This window comes from Narcine bancroftii, chromosome 4 (genome assembly GCF_036971445.1).
Source record: "Narcine bancroftii isolate sNarBan1 chromosome 4, sNarBan1.hap1, whole genome shotgun sequence".
Lineage (NCBI taxonomy): Eukaryota > Metazoa > Chordata > Chondrichthyes > Torpediniformes > Narcinidae > Narcine > Narcine bancroftii.
Genome location: NC_091472.1, coordinates 284,070,799 through 284,089,615, shown reverse-complemented (window position 1 = coordinate 284,089,615; position 18,817 = coordinate 284,070,799). Strand labels below are relative to the sequence as shown.

General features: G+C 41.4%; 1 protein-coding gene across 1 annotated transcript in view; it reads right to left on the bottom strand.

Moving 5' to 3' along the window:
- Positions 1–2,750: 2,750 nt before the first annotated feature.
- Positions 2,751–18,817, bottom strand: part of ddx18 (DEAD (Asp-Glu-Ala-Asp) box polypeptide 18) — a 37,405-nt gene continuing 21,338 nt past the window's right edge. The window contains exons 11-14 of the mRNA XM_069935222.1: positions 14,331–14,444; positions 13,814–13,870; positions 7,939–8,116; positions 2,751–3,294 (exon numbers count right to left, since the gene is read on the bottom strand). Of these exons, the coding sequence (XP_069791323.1) occupies positions 3,149–3,294; positions 7,939–8,116; positions 13,814–13,870; positions 14,331–14,444 (495 nt within the window). The 3' untranslated portion in view covers positions 2,751–3,148. The remainder of the gene's footprint in view (positions 3,295–7,938; positions 8,117–13,813; positions 13,871–14,330; positions 14,445–18,817) is intronic.

The window sequence follows — 18,817 nt, the reverse complement described above, 5'->3', positions numbered from 1 at the left end:
GCTTTTGAATATGTTCTTTTGTGATCGCAAGGTGTACCAAATAAACCACACTGGCAGCCATGAGCTAGACCAACTGATTTTAATCAGATTCACGTGTTTATATCTCCCTGTTCACGGCGATGCTTGCGACAGAAATTATATCAGCCCCGAGGGCTGGAATTGTGCCCAGTGCAATAGGACTCTTTCCCCCCCCCCCCCCCCCCCGCCATGAGTCCTCAGCTCCGTAACCCAGTTCACTTGCAGAGTAGCTCAGCCCGCCACACTTTCTTTAGACGCCAAGAAAGCTTTTGATTGGGTGAAATGCAACTATCTTTTTGCTATTTTAGAAAAGTTTAATTTTGGCCCAGATTTTATTAAATGGGTTAAATTACTATATTTATGTCCCATGATCATCATTTGTCAAAAATCTTTTAGGCTCTATTAGGGAACTCAGAAAGGTTGCCCTTTAATATTTAAGCCAGTTGCTTTTTTTATTTGGTATTAGAACCTCTTGCCATAAGCTTTACAGGAGTGTAGCGATTTTTCAGGGTTAATTAGGAATGGTGTTAAATACAAAGTCTCTTTTCATGCAGATAATCTTTTGCTTTTCATTTCAAGCCCAGAGGTTTCTATACCAAACATATTAACTCTGCTTGCCCATATGGACCAGTTCTCAGTTTCTAAAATAAATCCCCATGAGTGAATTATTACCCAAGGGGGTCATCTTTAAGAAATTCTAATTTCCATTTTAAGTTAGTGAATGATCAGTTTAGGTATCTTGGAATTACAATCGCTGAGTTATAAAAATTAATTGAAGGAAATTTTTTTGCAACATTTAATCAGACTAAAGTTTTATTATCAGGATGGTAACTCATCTTTTACTATGATAGAACCTATTAATTCGATTAGAATGAATATATTACCAAAATTTTTATCTTTTCCAATCTATAACAATTTTTTATCTGTTTTTTTTTTGACTCACTGGACTCATTTATTTCCTCATATATGGCAAGGAAAACAAGCTTGTTTAAATAAAGCACATCAAAAAAAAGTGGAGGTCTCTCACTTCCAAATTTCAGGTTCTACTATTGGGCAGTCAATTATAAGTAATTTTCTTCTTTTATTAAAACTCAATAAATTAGTTGGCCACCCCCTCCTATCTTGGCAGTCATAGGGTTTTTCTTTTCCAAAATTAACAAGTAATTGAGAACATGAGCACAATTTAGAAACTTTTTGGGAAACAAAAGTTTTGCTCGAGTCAGTCCTATTAGAATGAATTTTTTTTTAAACCTTTATCAGATGCAGGTTTCAGAGAATGGTGAAGACTGAAAATTAATAATTTTAAATTTTATTATAAAAATGTTTGCTTCTTTTGAAGGTAAAATTTAAATTACCTGTCATTTTTTCAGATTACAGACATTTTGTTCAATCCAAGCTTTCCAATTTTCCACCAATTTCTGAAACAAATATTCTTGATTTACTTTTTGACTTTCAATTTTCTCAGAGGTTCAATATTATTTATAGTCATTTGATGGATTTGAGAACAGCTTCTCTAGTTAAGATGAAGATGGTTTCCATGATTTGGACATATCGCTTCGAGGACTGGGACATTGTTCTAAACTTAATCAATCCTCATTTAGTGCACCACATTTTTACAATTTAAGGCTGTACACCAGTGGTTCCTAAACTTTATCAGGCTGCTAATCACTTGGCCTGTAGGCCACATTCCAAGCACCATATATGGGGGGGGGGAAACGACACCACGAGGGAGGAGAGCGATGCCAGTACAACATGGTGGGAATTGAGACCATCATTTAAGAAAGTAGGGTGTCTGGATGCTCCCGAACACAAGCTGTCTGGTTTCCAAGAGTCGTCCTTTGTTTCCTATTTTATATTACATATGCAAGTTTGCCTTGTTTAGAGGGATGGGTTTGATTATTAGGGTATTTTCCTTTTTAATATTTTTGATCTAGTGAGTGAAAGGGTGCACACAATTTACATTATGTTATAATGGTTTTATTTGAAATGTTCACATTTTTTGTCTTTTTTTCATTCTTTAGAAAATATGTATTTTTTTAAAATTACACCCAATAAAAATCTCCTTTCTTTGTACAATGGGCTAAACGGTCTACCTTCCTTCGCAAGATCTGATACCCTAACTGATAAAGGAAAACAATTTCATCAACCGCTGTTGGTAACATGGAATCATACAAAATGGTTGAGAGTCCATGGAGCCTTTAATTCATGGCGTACTTGGGGAAACTAAGTCTTCCTAATCAAGATATATTACTACAGTAAATTGGAAATGGAGGACTACATAAACAGGATTTAAATATTAACTTTGGTATGATATTTTTAATTATGGGACTCTCCATGGAAAGCTGTTAACAAATGAGTGCAGCCAAATAGGATCAAAATCTACTTTAATGGTTCCACTTATGCAAAATCATTTAGATAGCTAATGAGAAATAATTAGGCAAGTTTGCAGCTGGTATAAACAGTGGCAATAAATGTAATATCACTATAAGCCACAAGAATGGGAACTTCTACTGGTTCTAATGTTTGGCAGTTGGTGGGGGGGGCGGGGGGTGGGGGGGAAAAGAGGTGTGGAAATATATCAGATGGTTACACTACATTCAATGTGAAACTACATTTGTTTTCCTGGACTGATACAAAAGAAGATCAAAATGGGGCACAAATTATTAAACATGGGAAAACCATGTTCATCAAATAGAGAATAGGCCAACAATGACATCAATATAACATTCAAGTTATTGTAGTCACAAGATTCAATTTATTTTTTAATAGCCCTATCTTGTTTAGCAAATCAAAGTTATTCTAGCCTTGTTAAACATCTCCTTTGTACAGAGAATCCTTAGGGGAATGTGATAATATGAATGCAAAATACCACTGATCCATTATTGTAATTCAAAATATTCTAAAGCTGTCACAGATTAATTTGAATACAAAATTAATCATTAAACTTAATTGTATAAATAAACATAGTTTTTTAAAAAAACACAGCTTTATAAGGATAGAATTGCAACTAAAGTCAACTTGATATGGTACAGGCCTGAAGAAAGTTACCCATGCTGGTTAACCCAGGGAAAATGTATTTCTTGTTTTTTTTTCTAAAAAGGATAACAGATATTTCAGCCGTTTCGTCCATCTAACGAGAAAACTGTCTGTTGTCAGCTTTATTCTTGCCAATTTGCTTGAAAATTTTTGCTTTATGGACATTTTTTGACTGCTGATAACCAAATCCACCTCCACCACCTCGTTTCTTTAGCTTTGCTCCTCTCAAGGATTTTAGATCTAAAGTTACATGTTAAGGAGAGCAACGATATACAACATGACATGATTTACGTGAAGAATGTTTCCATCTCAGTTACCACACATCAAAATGTTTATCAGTAATGGTATATGACAGATTGTCAAATTAACAAATTAAATCAAAACAAAATAGTCCAGATACAAGTCATTTCTCTTAACCACTATTTGAAGACTATTTGGCTATCAAGTGCATGCCAGAAGCATTCCATCAATCCCATTCTCGGAGCTTTATTAACTCAGACTTCTAATACCAGCAAGAATTGTCATCTCCAGCAGCTAAATACTTCACCACCCACAATCACAGGGAAAAGGGAGAAACTCTACAAAAACAGCACTAAAGGTCTAAATTTAACCTAGGTAGCTTGAGCTGTGAGGCATCACCACTATCCATTGTACCAGTTTTCAAATTCCTAGTCATTTCAGAAGGTGAACTAGAACAACTTAGAACAGTAAACGGAATGTTCCAATTAATAAATGTACAATGGTATGCATGAAAAATGCAGAGAAAAGTTGGAGGCTTATCTCCAGATTTGCTTAATAGCCAACTTAACCCAAAGTTCATGCTGAAGATACAGATTTAAATATCCTTAAGTAGGGAATACAATGCAACTCCCAACATTTTCATCTCCCCTAACTCCAATTTCAATGCAGCAAGCTAACCAGTCAACCTTTCTGAAATAAATGTTTCAGAATGACCACAAGATGTATTGAATGGAAACACTAGGCCAAGAAACCAAGATTTAAAAGCATTTGAAGTATTTATCAGTTCATGAGGTTTCAAATGAAAAAGTTCATTCCTGAGTCAGCATTTAGTCATACATGCATTAGTTTTAAACAGTTTTAGTTGAAAACGTGGGAGTTTTAAACAGCTCAAGCAGGCAGTATAACAACAATTCCAGCAGTGAACCCACAAGTCAGGTAAAGAAGACCCAACCACGTGGACAGAGTGGAGGTCAAGCTGAGATCCCGGGACCTGAGGCTTCTGATCCCTACCATCCTCCTGGTCAACATACTGTCCTAGGAGAACTAACTTGATGAACTCTTAGCCAAACTTCAACATGAGAGACATCAGGGAGTGCTGCGTGATGTGCTCTACGGAAACTTGGCTAAACGCGGACAGGCTGCAGTGCTGTATCCGGAACAAGGGTTCTCGAGGAGTGGGCTGAGAAATGGCTGATGGAATTTAATACAGATAAATGTGAGGTGCTACATTTTGGAAAGGCAAATTTAAATAGGTCATATACATTGAATGGTAGACAATTGAGGAGTGCAGAGCAACAAAGGGATTTAGGAGTTATGGTAAATAGTACCCTCAAGGCTGATACTCAGGTAGATGGTGTGGTGAAGAAGGCATTTGGAATGTTGGCCTTCATAAATCGGAGTATTGAATTTGAGTAGGGAGGTTATGATGAAATTGTACAAGGCATTGGTGAGGCCAAATTTGGAGTACTGTGTCCAGTTTTGGTCACCAAATTATAGGAAAGATATAAACAAAATAGAGAGAGTGCAGAGAAGGTTCACGAGAATGTTGACAGGATTTCAGGGTCTGAGTTACAGGGAAAGGTTGTGCAGACTGAGGCTTTTTTCTCTGGAGCGTAGAAGACTGAGAGGGGACTTGATAGAGGTGTTTAAGATTTTAAAAGGGACAGACAGAGTAAATGTGGATAGGCTTTTTCAATTAAGAAAGGGGGAGATTCAAACTAGAGGACATGGTTTAAGATTGAAGGGGGAAAATTATAAGGGGAACGTGAGGAGAAATTTCTTTATGCAGAGTGTGGTGGGGATGTGGAATGAGCTTCCGGCAGACGTGGTCGAGGCAGGATCATTGGTTATATTTAAGGAAAGACTGGATCGTTACATGGATAGGAGGGGACTAGAGGGGTATGGACCGGGTGCTGGTCAGTGGGACTAGGAGGGTGGGGATTTGCTACGGCATGGACTAGTAGGGCCGAACTGGCCTGTTCTGTGCTGTAAGTGGTTATATGACACCCTCCATCGTGCTGATCGAACACTGGCATATGGAAAAACCAGGGGAGGCGGCATTTATGTCATCAATTTATCATGGTGCAGACATGACAGTCACTTCCCAGTCCTGCTCCCCTTACCTGGAACAATCGGCAATCAAGTGTCGCCCATTCTACCTGTTGAGGGAGTTCGCCGCCGTCATCCTGGTCGCAGCATACATTCCACCCCAGGCTAGCGTCAGGCTGGCATTGGAAGGACTGAGCACTAGGATAAATAGCCATGAGGCAGCACATCCTGATGCCTTCCCAATCATTGGTCAACCTTTAATCAGGCCAACCTGAAGAAGTCTCTGACAAACTACCACCAACACATTACGTGAGACCAGGGGAACCAACACTCGACCACTGCTACACCACCATTAAAAACATACTGAGCCATACCATGCCTGCACTTCGGCAAGTCTGATCACCTGTCACCTAGCTGTACTTCTACTCCTGGCGTACAAGTAGAGACTGATGACCACAGCACCAGTGGTGAAGAAGGCAAAGGTGTGATCGAGGGAGTTGGAAGAACATCTGCAGGACTATTTTGAATCAGTGGACTGGAGCATATTCAAGAACATCCATAGACATGAATGAATATGCAACAGATGCCTCCAATTTCATCAAAACCTGCATGATGAGTGTGTGCCCTTGCACAAATTCCGGGTGTTCCCCAACCAGAAGCCCTGGAGAGAGTCAGCAACATGCTGAGGGCAAGAACAAGTGTATTGAAGGCCAAGGATTGCCATCTTTACAAGAAGTCCAGGTACAACCTGCAGAAGGCCATCTCAAAGCAATGTGGCAATTCCTGAGGAAACTAGAGACAGAGACACATCAGCTATGGTAGGGCGTGCAGAACATTACAGCCTACTAAGTGAAGGCGAACATTATAGATGGCTGCGATGCTTCACTACCCAATGAGTTGAACACCTATGCCTTCTAGAATCCTTGCAAAGGCTGAGGACTCCGTGATATCTGTCTTTGAGGGCAACATCAGAACATCATTCAAGAGGGTGAACTCTTGCAAGGCATCATGCCCGATAGCATACCTGGCAGGGTACTGAAAATCTGCACCAACCAACTAGGAGGAATGTTCATGGACATTTTCAATCTTTCAGTGTGGCAGTTAGAGGTTCTCACCAGCTTCAAAAGGCCATCAATCATCCAGGTATCCAAGAAGAGTAGCACAGGCTGCCTCAATGACTACTGCTCAATAGCACTGACTTCTACTGTGATGAAATGCTTCGAGAGGCTGGTCATGGCCAGAATTAGCACGTACCCCAGATCTGGACCCACTGCAATTTGCCTGTCATCATAATCGCTCCACAGTGGATGCAATATCACTAGCTCTCCACTCAGTTCTCGATCACCTCGAAAACACCAATTTGTACATATGGCTGCTCTTCATAGACTGCAACTCAGCCTTCAATACCATTATTCCCTCAGTGCTGGTGAAGAAACTACAAATTCTAGGCCTCTGTACCCCACTCTGCAGCTGGACCCTTGACTTTCTCATTGGAAGAACAGTCAGCACAAATTGGAAACATCTCCTCCTCCTCCATGATCAACACAGAAACACCCAAAGATGAGTGCTTAGCCCACTGCTCTACTCGTTATACACCCACGGCTGTGTGGCCAGGAACAATTCCAATGCTATCTACGTTTGCTGATGACATCACAGTTGTTGGTAGAATCACAAACAGCAATGAGGAAGCATACAGGAGAGAGATATCTGCCCATTGAATGGTGAAATGACAACAACCTTGCGCTCAACGTCAACAAAACCAAGATGATTGTGGACTTCAGGAGGAAGTCAGGGGAACACAACTCGGTCCTCATCGAGGGCTCAGTAGCGGAGAGGGTCAAGAACTTCAAATTCCCGGGTGTCAACATCTGAGGATCTGTCCTGGAGTCTCCACATTGATGCAATCACAAAACCAGCTCGGCAGCAGCTGTACTTTGTGAGCTATCAGAGACGGTTCGGTATGTCACAGAGGTCTCTCATAAATCTATACAGGTGTACTATGGAGACCATTCCAGCTGGTTGCATCACTGCCTTGTATGGAGGCGCCAACTCTCAGGACTAGAATAAACTCCAAAGGGTTGCTAACTCTGTGACATCACAGGCACCAGATTTCACTCCATCAAGGACATCTATAAGAGGCAGTGTCTTACCTACCACCCAGGTCATGCCCTCTTCACTCCGTTACCATCATGGAAAAGGCACAGGAGCCTAAAGACGAGCACTCAGTGGCACAAGGACAGGTTCTTCCTTGCTGCCATCAGATTCCTGAATAATCAATGAACCAAAGACACCGCCTTACTTTTCATGCACAATTATTATCATTTTGTCCAGCAATGTCATCAGATGGTTATAATATCTATGTTTTCACTATGATCCTGCCACAAAGCACTGAATTTCATGACTTGTTCATGACAAAAAATTCTGATTAAATATCAACTTTGTCTGAAGATGGTTTACACCATCTTTGAAATGGAATTTTTTTTTTTAAATTAGCTCTGAGACCAACAAAAATTAAGCGCTCGGGGTAACACTGTTTATAAGCATTCAAATTTGTAACAAGACGATAGGAAGAATGTAACAATATCAAAAGGATACTGAGATCAACATGTGGTGGTACTGTGAAGCCAAATGATAATGCGACTTTGAGAAGATCCAGGGTGTTGACATTGTAGATTTCCTTGAGAGAGTGGGAATCATAGGATCGAATATAGCACTTGTAAGCTTCCTGAGCTGATCTGTGCAAGTAGTAGTTTTTTTCAATTAGTTTTTCCAGCTGAAAAAAAACACAAAATTAAAAACATTAAAGAAACTGAAGTGAATACAAGTTGTTTCCCACGTGCATGTTATGTACATGCCTTCTAGAAATTCTGAACATTCAAATTGTCAACTAATTAGAAAAAGAGTAAAACAAGTATTAAAATGTGGTCAAAAGGAAAATGTTGTGGTTAAAAAGTAATTTGGTGGAAAAATACAATGCAATTGCAAGATGTGGCTCACCTTGAAATTGACACAGTAAATTCCAATTTCAGAAGAGCATTTTGAAGCTAACAGCTATTTACCACAGACTCAAGTAAATATCCCATAGCATTTTCTGAAGGGAAATTACAGATGTGCAATAAATACTGTGAGCTGAGCTCACATTTCAATGAATGTAAAGAATTCAAGGCACAATACTGGTTCAAAGGTTGGTTGTAGTTGTGTCCAATAAATAGCAACTTTCTACTCACATCCTTAAAGTCAAAAGCATATTTTCAACAGCATTCCCCCCCCACCAAAAAAAATTGGAATACACCAAAGTTTTACAACTAGCTAATGTGATCAGTTGGATTCAGCATTAATTTTCAGACAATGCCATTTTCCATGTTTACTGAGAAAATTATAAAAATGAAAATTACTGTATTTGACAGCATATAGGACCCCCCCCCACCCCCCGCCCTCAAAAACCACCCCAGGTCCTATATACCAAGACGACATTTTGGTGCTGACATTTCGGTGCGGCCATTTTGGGTACCGAAGTACCAACGTAGTGGAGGCCTTCCTCCACAAAATGGCAATAGGAGGAAAGCACTCAAACTACCCACCCAGCTGTATCAGTGTCTTCACATCAGACCACGATGCAGCTTCAGCACACTTGCCGCCACATATCTGTAGAAATTTGCAACGGTTTTTGAAGTTATACCACTTCGACAACCAGGATTCTCTACTCACCACTATAGACCCCTTCTCCCACCTTAAACCTTCTTCAATCTCCTGGATACCTCATTCTGGCCTACCTGCTCTGGACATTTATATTTCCATTAACTGTCTTGAATTCACAACTCCCTTTACTTATTCTAATCTCATCATCTCAGAACACTCTGACCTCCACTCTTTCCATACTCCCAACCTCACTATCAAACTAGACAAGCATGGCACTGTTGTCTGGTGCAATGACCTCTATCTGGCTGAAGCCAGACAGCAATTTTCAGACACCTCCACTCACTTACCCCTTCAAAAGGACCAAACCAAAACTCATCAAACCACCATGTCACATACCCTGAACTCATTACTTCCAGTCATCTCCCTTTTATGGCTTCCAACCTCATTGTTCCCCAACCCTGCACTGCTCAGTTTGACCTGCTACCCAAGATCCACCAGCCTAATTGTCCTGGTAGACCCATTGTTTCTGTGTGCCCTCGTCCCATCAAACTTACCTTGACTCTGTTTAGCACCACCCCCCCCCCCACCTACATCTGTGATATTTCACATGACCTGCAACACTTCAACAACTTCCCTGAACTCGTCCGGCTCATCTTCACCATGGACATTCCATCATTATGCACCTCCATCCCTCACATTAAAGGCCTCTTGTTTCATCTACAACAGACCCAACCAGTTCCCCTCCATCCTCCAGTAACACAACTTGTCCTCCCCTTCAATAACTTCTCCTTTGACTCATCCCATTTTCTCCAAGTCAAAGGGATAGCCATGGGTACCTGCCTTTACGTTGGTTATGTGGAGCAATCCAAGATTACAACCCTACACAGGGAAGGCTTCTTTTTTTTTTTAAATTAAACTTTATTTATTTGAAGAATCATTAATAGTAATACAGAATACATTCCATAAAGAGAATTTTATACGTATATATTTAAAAAAATAAAAAAACAAGAAACAAAACAAAGAATTAATCAAATCCCTTCCCCCACCCCATCAGCCAGCTCTCTTAAGGAGAGCTAAAAATATATAAACAGAAACTAAAAGTATATAATAAATCAAAATATATCTAAATTATATATTCCAAATATGGTAACCACTTATTAACAAAAAAAAATTGTCATGCAGATATGTAATTTTTTTCCAAGCTTTCAATTCATTTTGACATCACATTATATTAATTACTATTATCTTTCCATGTACTTGCTACACATTTTCAAGCTACAGACAATGCTAAATATACAAATGCAATTTGAAATTTATAAAAAAATGGATCTAATGGTAACTTAAAATTATATAATTTTTCCAAAATTAACTTAATTTCATCCCAGAATGGTTGTACGTGCACACAAGACCAAACAGCATGTTAAAAAGTTCCAGTACATACACATCTAAAACAAGCATCCGAATTACTAAAACCATATTTTTTCAATTTCTCTGGGGTTAAATTCAACTGATGTAGAAAATTATAATTCACCATTCCATACTAATCTAGTAACACTATAATGACACATATCCGTCCAGTATTCTTCAGGAAAAACAAAAGCTAAATCATTTTCCCATTTATGGATATTCTGGAATGGGAGAAGTCTAAACTTATTGTCTTGTAATACTTGGTACATAACAGAAATATAACCCCTTTTTGGTATAGAAGAAATCAAAGACTCGAATTCCGTCAATACAGGTAAAATCATCTCTCTACCAAATATATTTTTCAACAAAGCTCAAAGTTGATAATAAACAAATAAATAATTTTCAGCAATATCAAAACACTCTTTCAATTGATTAAAGGAAAGAAATTCTACAAAACAATCCTGTAATGTTTTTATACCCTTAGAATCCCAACTCTTTAAATGACTATCAAACATTGAAAAAGAAATAAGCTGATTATTATATAGTTAAAACTGACAATTTATCTTTTGATCCTAAAATCTTATTTTTTTTTAATCCATAGTTTTAATAGATGTTTTAATATCGGCATATTATATGCCTACCTTCTCTAGACTCCACCTCTAATTATTCCCATGAACTGCTCGTTAAAGGCAAGTCTTCCTCTTCTTCCAATGTTGTCGGGCCCTTCCCGGTGCGGCTGTGGGTCTGCACACCCGACGCCTGGGCACCTCCCCATAGCCCACACGCGGCCCAGTAACTCAGACCCTTGAAGCACCGCAAATGCCCGGCAAGGCCAGGGACTGCGCAGAGGCAGCTTCCAATGCCATTCTGCGCATCCCCGGCTCACCCGACGGCAGCCCTGGCTCAAGGGCTCTTCTCTCAGCTGGGTCGTCAGCACCTCCGACATCGCGAACGCGTGAATCAACTCCGGCCAAGCTCGTCATCATGCTCGCGCCAACTTGAGGAGACAAGGTCGGCGCCGGTGTAATACTCAGCCTGGCAGGAGTTCTCTGTGCCTTGGAGTTTCCAAATGACAATTCCGTGGCTTCAGCTGAACAGGTAGGCCTCAATTCTTCAGCACTTTTAAAAGGCAATTTCTTCTGTAATTGAGCTTTCATTTTTTTAAACACTAGTCATCATTATGACCCACTAATGTTGGGTCATAAAGATACACTTTTAATCACTTAGATAAACTTTAAAGACGGGTGCTTAAAAAACTGGCTGAGGAGGGGTGGGATCGCATGTCTGCCCTCTACGCCATCTTGCCACGCCCCCAGGGAAGGCTTCTCAACTCTTCCTCCGCTTAACATACGACTACTTTAGTGCTGCCTCATGCATCCATGATAAGCTTGTCATCTTCATCCATTTTACTTCCAACTTCCATCCTGACCTCAAATTCACTTGGTCCATCTCAATTAACACTCTCCCCTTTCTCAAACTCTTACTAGATATTTTCTACAAACCCACCAAATCCCAAATATACCTGTTTACATCCTGTCCCCCGAAAGGATTTCATTGTATATTATAGTTCTTACCCAAAGCATTGGATCTGGCAGGAAACCTTTTTTTGCCCTGCGCTATCATCCTATAAAACTACTATGCAAAGTAATAAAATCAGACCTCTAGGTCTGAAATGGGGTTTGCCAAAAGTCCTGTCAATAATGAAGGTTAGGGTACAAAGGTGTCAGATGAACAAAAAGCAGGCAGATGCCTGAATAAAATGGCTGGGGGAGAAGAGAGCACAGGCTGACTGACAAAAGGTGATAATGGGACATTAATAGGAAAACAACAACGTTGGTGGAAGCGTTCTAGGAGCCATAGGTGATGCCGGTAGAGGACCCATTATTCGGAGTCGAACAGGAGTATGGCGAGCTCTCCACTGGCCACCGTGACAGAGGTGCACCAAAGAAGAGGTACAAGGACTACCTAAAGAAATCTCTTGGTGCCTGCCACATTGACCACCGCCAGTGGGCTGATATCGCCTCAAACCGTGCATCTTGGCGCCTCACAGTTCGACGGGCAGCAACCTCCTTTGAAGAAGACCGCAGAGCCCACCTCACTGACAAAAGATAAAGGAGGAAAAACCCAACACCCAACCCCAACCAACCAATTTTCCCTTGCAACCGCTGTAACCGTGTCTGCCTGTCCCGCATCGGACTTGTCAGGCACAAACGAGCCTGCAGCTGACGTGGACACTACCCCTCCATAAATCTTCATCCGCGAAGCCAAGCCAAAGAAAAATAGGAAAACAAGGGAAGAAAGGTGAGAATCGGAGGCAGCGGTGGCTGTGAGATTGCAGAGTCTTCCATGTAAAATCATTTGTGGTGCCATCCTCCTTCAAAATTTGTGACTTTTCCCTTTACTGCCATCAACTTTACCCACAAATCCTCCATTACTCACTCATTTGTCCTGGCTCTGCAGCCCCCCCACACAACGAAGACAGACCCATTAGCCTCTGCATCTAACATCATCTGCCACCTACTATGTAATCCCACCACCGGCACATTTTCCCCTCTCTGCCCTCCAGAGGGACCGCTCCCTCCGTAACTACCTTGTCCACTGCTCCCTTCCCACTAATTGCCCCCTTGGCACCCATCCCTGTGATCTCAAGAAATACTACACTTGAGCCCACAACTCCTCTCTCACCATCATTTGGGGCCCCAAACTGTCTTCCAAGTGAAGCAACACTTCACTTGTGAATTTGCAGGGGTCACCTACTGCATTCAGTGCTCCCGTTGTGATCTCTACATTGGAGAAACTGGGCACAGATTGGAAGATTGTTTAATTAAGCACTTTCGCTGTGTCTGCCGCAATAGCAGGGATCTCCCAGTGGCAATCCATTCCCTGCCGCATTCTAACACGCCTGCTCATGGTCTCACGCTGAAGCCATCCGCAAATTGGAGAAATACTCCTATTCCACCTGGGATCCCTCCAACCAGATAACATTAACATCAACTTCTCTGTTTCAGTTAGCCCTCCACCTCCCTATAACCCTATGCCCATTTCCTTTCCTCTAGCTCTCTTTCCCTTTCCCCCAGCTCTGCAATCTCACAGCCACCGCTGCCTCCGATTCTCACCTTTCTTCCCTTGTTTACCTATTAATGTCCCATTATCACCTTTTGTCAGTCAGCCTGTGCTCTCTTCTCCCCCAGCCATTTTATTCAGGCATCTGCCTGCTTTTTGTTCATTCTGACACCTTTGTACCCTAACCTTCATTATTGACAGGACTTTTGGCAAACCCCATTTCAGACCTAGAGGTCTGATTTTATTACTTTGCATAGTAGTTTTATAAGATGATAGCGCAGGGCAAAAAAAAAAAAGGTTTCCTGCCAGATCCAATGCTTTGGGTAAGAATTATAATATACAAGTCTGTCATTAATCTTACCTGGGACTGTATGTTTGAGATCTTGCTCCAAGAAAATTCAAACTCATTCAGGGGTACCTATGAAAATAAAATTTACCAGTGTGTAAATTTATTTATTGCCTGTATTTGTTCCTGTAACTTAAAAACCTATTGCTGCCAATGTTTAGCAAATGTTTATAAATGGCCTGTTGTCATGCCATATAAATTATACTTTCCATTACACAAAGCAAAACCATAAAGAATTTCAAGCTTTTTTTATTGAATTAAACCATGCATAAACACATGCAAGAAATTCTATTCAATACTGTAAAACAACGTTCCCAATAATTGCATTCATAGATTTTGCTGATTACATGGATAACAGATTCCTAGACTGGAGCTGGGCCAAGTATTGACATTATGTTAAAAGATTTCAGAAATCATGTATGAGAAATATAGGTCTTTAAAGACAATGCAAAATTAATAAAACAGAGGCAAAAAAGTCTTCTTGACTACCATGAACTTAACTGAAACTTGAATTAAAATGCATAATAGTTACCCTGGCCTGTTTGAGATAACGAAGAAAACCCAGCTCTTCTGGTCTCAGGATAAGCAAGGCATGTCCCTGTCCATTAAGTCCTCGTGCAGTCCTACCGACACGGTGGATATATTCCTTGTAGAAAAAGGACACTGGTTTAGAATTTCATTTTTTGCAGATGAAGTATTTAAATTCTCCCATCAAGAGCAAAACATCTATCATTGCTTCACTTTATTTTAGTTTGTTTTCAGAATCTGGGTGTCACTGCAAAGCCAGCATTTATTGTCCAGCCCTAACTACCTTTAAGAAGGTTGTTTTGAACTGCCTTCTTAAACCATAGCAATACTTTGAGTTACAGTACTCCTACAGTGCTGAGCCATGTTCCACAAAATCATGCAGCAACAAAGGACTGGGATATATTTCCAAGTTAGGATAGTATACGACTTGGAGCGGAACTGGCAGGTGGTGATGCTCACATTTATCTACTGCTCTTGTCCTTGGTGGTAAAGAGCATAGGTTTCAGAAATGCTGCAGAGGTAGCCTGAGTGAGTAACAGGAGTACATTTTGTTGATAGTACATACTGTACTATAAGCACCATGCACTAATGCTGGAGGGATCAATGTAGTTGATAGAGTATCCAAAGCTGAACAGGGTAGAACATATTGAGAGTTGTTGGCATTGTACTCATTCAGGGAAGTGCAGAATAATCCACTGCTATTCCAACTTGTGCCTTTTATATAGCAGAAAAGCCTTGGGGATTTACAAGGTGTAGCAACTCATTTCATATCTTTGACCTGCTCGAGTTGCAGTATTTATGTGGCTGAACCAGTTAAACTTCTAGTTACTGGGGTTCCCAAGGAATTTGATGATGGGTGACTTGATGATGGCAATGTCACTGAATTTCAAAGGACACATGTCTTTAAAAGATATAAAACTTAATGATCTCAATCCAAAAATATAAATTTAGTACAACTTGTTAGTTTTTAAAAAAAAAAAATGCATCTGTTACCTTGCAGATGGATTTTGGCATAAATTTTATGAGAGGCAAACAAAAACAGACAGATGACTCAAATAAATGGATTGTTTTCTTGGATATTTTCCAGTTGCATTTTACGTCAATAATTCATCAGATTAAAAAGTACTTCCCCCTGGACATCTCATATTAATACTCTCTATATTGATCAAACCAGCATAGAATACTTTTGTTTTATCAGCAGAATCATTGCTGTCCACAAAAACTAGGTCACGTTATTGACCTATCACTCTTTGGTTGCAGGGCAAGGCCACTAATAAGTGATTGTTGTTGGGACTAAGAGTATACATCTTTACAATATAAAAAAATATCTTCAGCTGTGTTTTCACTCAAACTTTCTCTTGGAACAATCAAATACTCATGTCTACAAAGGTTATGATTATGTTAGAACATTAATCTTTAGACACCCATATGTTCTTCAAGAGATTCACTTCCCAAGGATTTACATAATCCTGTTTATCCAATAATATCATTCTTAAAACAAAATTGGACAATTGTCTTTATTTTTCTCCAACGTCTTCGATAATCCTTTACAATTTTCATCATCTCTGCGATAACTTACAAGATTCTATATCCAAGCAATATAATGCCTTGCAAAACCTTCATCCACTGAAATTATGATTCTCCTATGCCACATCATTTCTAAAGCCTCAATCCATTCTCTTTATTAGGACCTTTTCCCGTCAAGAGTGATGCAATATAAATGCAGGTTTTCTTACATGATTAAACAGGTGTACAAAACGTAGACAACACCTTAAAATTGCTGCAAACAGAAGTAGCAAGGCCAAAAGGTAAATTTAAAATAAGAAATCAAAAAGCAAGGAGAGATTCACAGGTACATGTTATACAGGACAGAAACAGGCCCTTTGGTCTGACTATTCCATTCTACCAAGATGCCTTCCTAAACAGGTCTCATTTGCACATATCTGACCTATAATCTACTGAAGCTTTTCTGTTCATGAACTTGTAAATGTTCCCGTCTCTACCACTTCCTCTGACTGCGTATTCCATATACCCACCACCATACGTGTTTGACAACTTATCCATCATGTCCCCTATAACATCTTTCTCCTCTCAACTATGCCCCCTAGCTTCCATTACTCATTCTATCTAGGACTCCTATAAACCACTGAGGTAACCTTTCAGTCTCCTTTGCTCCTGGCGAAAGTCCTAGACCAGGGGTGTCAAACTCAAATTCACGGAGGGCCAAAATTAAAAACTTGGACTAAGTCGAGGGCCGAACTAAATATTTATTGAAAATTTTCAACAACATTTGCATATTTTCTCTTCTTTCAACATATGTAATGTTAAACTTTAGGATATAACTTTAGGAGGATAATGTTACAGGTCAGGAGTAGGTAGCTCAAGTTCACCCTTTGCTTGACCTGAGGGAAACATATGAAACATATTTGGTCCCTGTGGAGATGTAGTCAGCATTCACAGGCTGTGTCCATTTTGGCTTGCATTAGGACTCAGCATTTCCTGCTCACTCCTCAGGCTCTAGGCATCTATTCACCCTCGACCCACCATCCCTGACCATCCTTTATCCAACCTCTACTCACCCCTCACTCCACTCGCTCTGCCTCTACCCATCCCATCCTATACATGCCCCTCTACTGCCTCTCCCCTCAACCTGTTCCTCCCTCTACCCATCTCTCACCCTCTAATCACCCCTCCCCAACTCGCCCTGCCCCTCCCCTTTTACCTCTTCCCTATCCACCCCTCCTTCTACTCATCCCTCCCCCTAACTGCTCCTCGCACCACCATAACTTCCCCTGCCCATTACTCCTCACCTACACCCTCTGCCCACCCCTGCTTACCCACCCACTCAGGCCCAGCACGCTGCCGATCAGCCTTTGCGGAACAGCGGGGGCCGTGCGCAGCCTGCCATGTCCGTCGCACCGACAGGAAATCACAGGCACTCGCCAATCCGCCACACCGCTCGACAGGTGGGAGAAGTGACTGGTTGTACGGGGAGCCTTCCAACTGGCTTGCCGGCTGATGACTTCTCGTGTTACAATTTTGTTTTCCCCGTTCTCAAAGTTTGCACGGTCAACCTGCCACACTCTTGCTCTCTCCGCGTCCCGTGGATCTGATGCTCGGGTGTTGTTAGGATTCCCAGCAGAAGGTTTGTGGAACTTTACCATTCTGGATTCCTTTTTGAGAATATTCTGGCCATCTTTTAAGGGGGGGGTGGTTTTAGTGGGAGGGGATAGTTAGGGGGTGGGGAAGGATGTGCAATGAAGGGGGAGGATGGTGGGCGTGACATTACCAAAAAACAGCATCGGCTCTCACTGCAGGGCGAGCCACCTATAATACATTTTTGAAATGATCTTGCGGGCCAAATATAATTATATACCGGGCCAAATTTGGCCCGCGGGCCAGAGTTTGACATGTGTGTCCTAGACTATCCAATCTCTCTTTATAATCATCCTAGTAACATCATTGTAAACATTTTCTGTATTTCCTCTAGCTTCTTTCTTTCTTTGGCTTGGCTTCGCGGACGAAGATTTATGGAGGGGGTAAAAAGTCCACGTCAGCTGCAGGCTCGTTTGTGGCTGACAAGTCCGATGCGGGACAGGCAGACACGATTGCAGCGGTTGCAGGGGAAAATTGGTTGGTTGGGGTTGGGTGTTGGGTTTTTCCTCCTTTGCCTTTTGTCAGTGAGGTGGGCTCTGCGGTCTTCTTCAAAGGAGGTTGCTGCCCGCCAAACTGTGAGGCACCAAGATGCACGGTTTGAGGCGTTATCAGCCCACTGGCGGTGGTCAATGTGGCAGGCACCAAGAGATTTCTTTAGGCAGTCCTTGTACCTTTTCTTTGGTGCACCTCTGTCACGGTGGCCAGTGGAGAGCTCGCCATATAACACGATCTTGGGAAGGCGATGGTCCTCCATTCTGGAGACGTGACCCATCCAGAGCAGCTGGATCTTCAGCAGCGTGGACTCGATGCTGTCGACCTCTGCCATCTCGAGTACTTCGACGTTAGGGATGTAAGCGCTCCAATGGATGTTGAGGATGGAGCGGAGACAGCGCTGGTGGAAGCGTTCTAGGAGCCGTAGGTGGTGCCGGTAGAGGACCCATGATTCGGAGCCGAACAGGAGTGTGGGTATGACAACGGCTCTGTATACGCTTATCTTTGTGAGGTTTTTCAGTTGGTTGTTTTTCCAGACTCTTTTGTGTAGTCTTCCAAAGGTGCTATTTGCCTTGGCGAGTCTGTTGTCTATCTCATTGTCGATCCTTGCATCTGATGAAATGGTGCAGCCGAGATAGGTAAACTGGTTGACTGTTTTGAGTTTTGTGTGCCCGATGGAGATGTGGGGGGGCTGGTAGTCATGGTGGGGAGCTGGCTGATGGAGGACCTCAGTTTTCTTCAGGCTGACTTCCAGGCCAAACATTTTGGCAGTTTCCGCAAAGCAGGACGTCAAGCGCTGAAGAGCTGGCTCTGAATGGGCAACTAAAGCGGCATCGTCTGCAA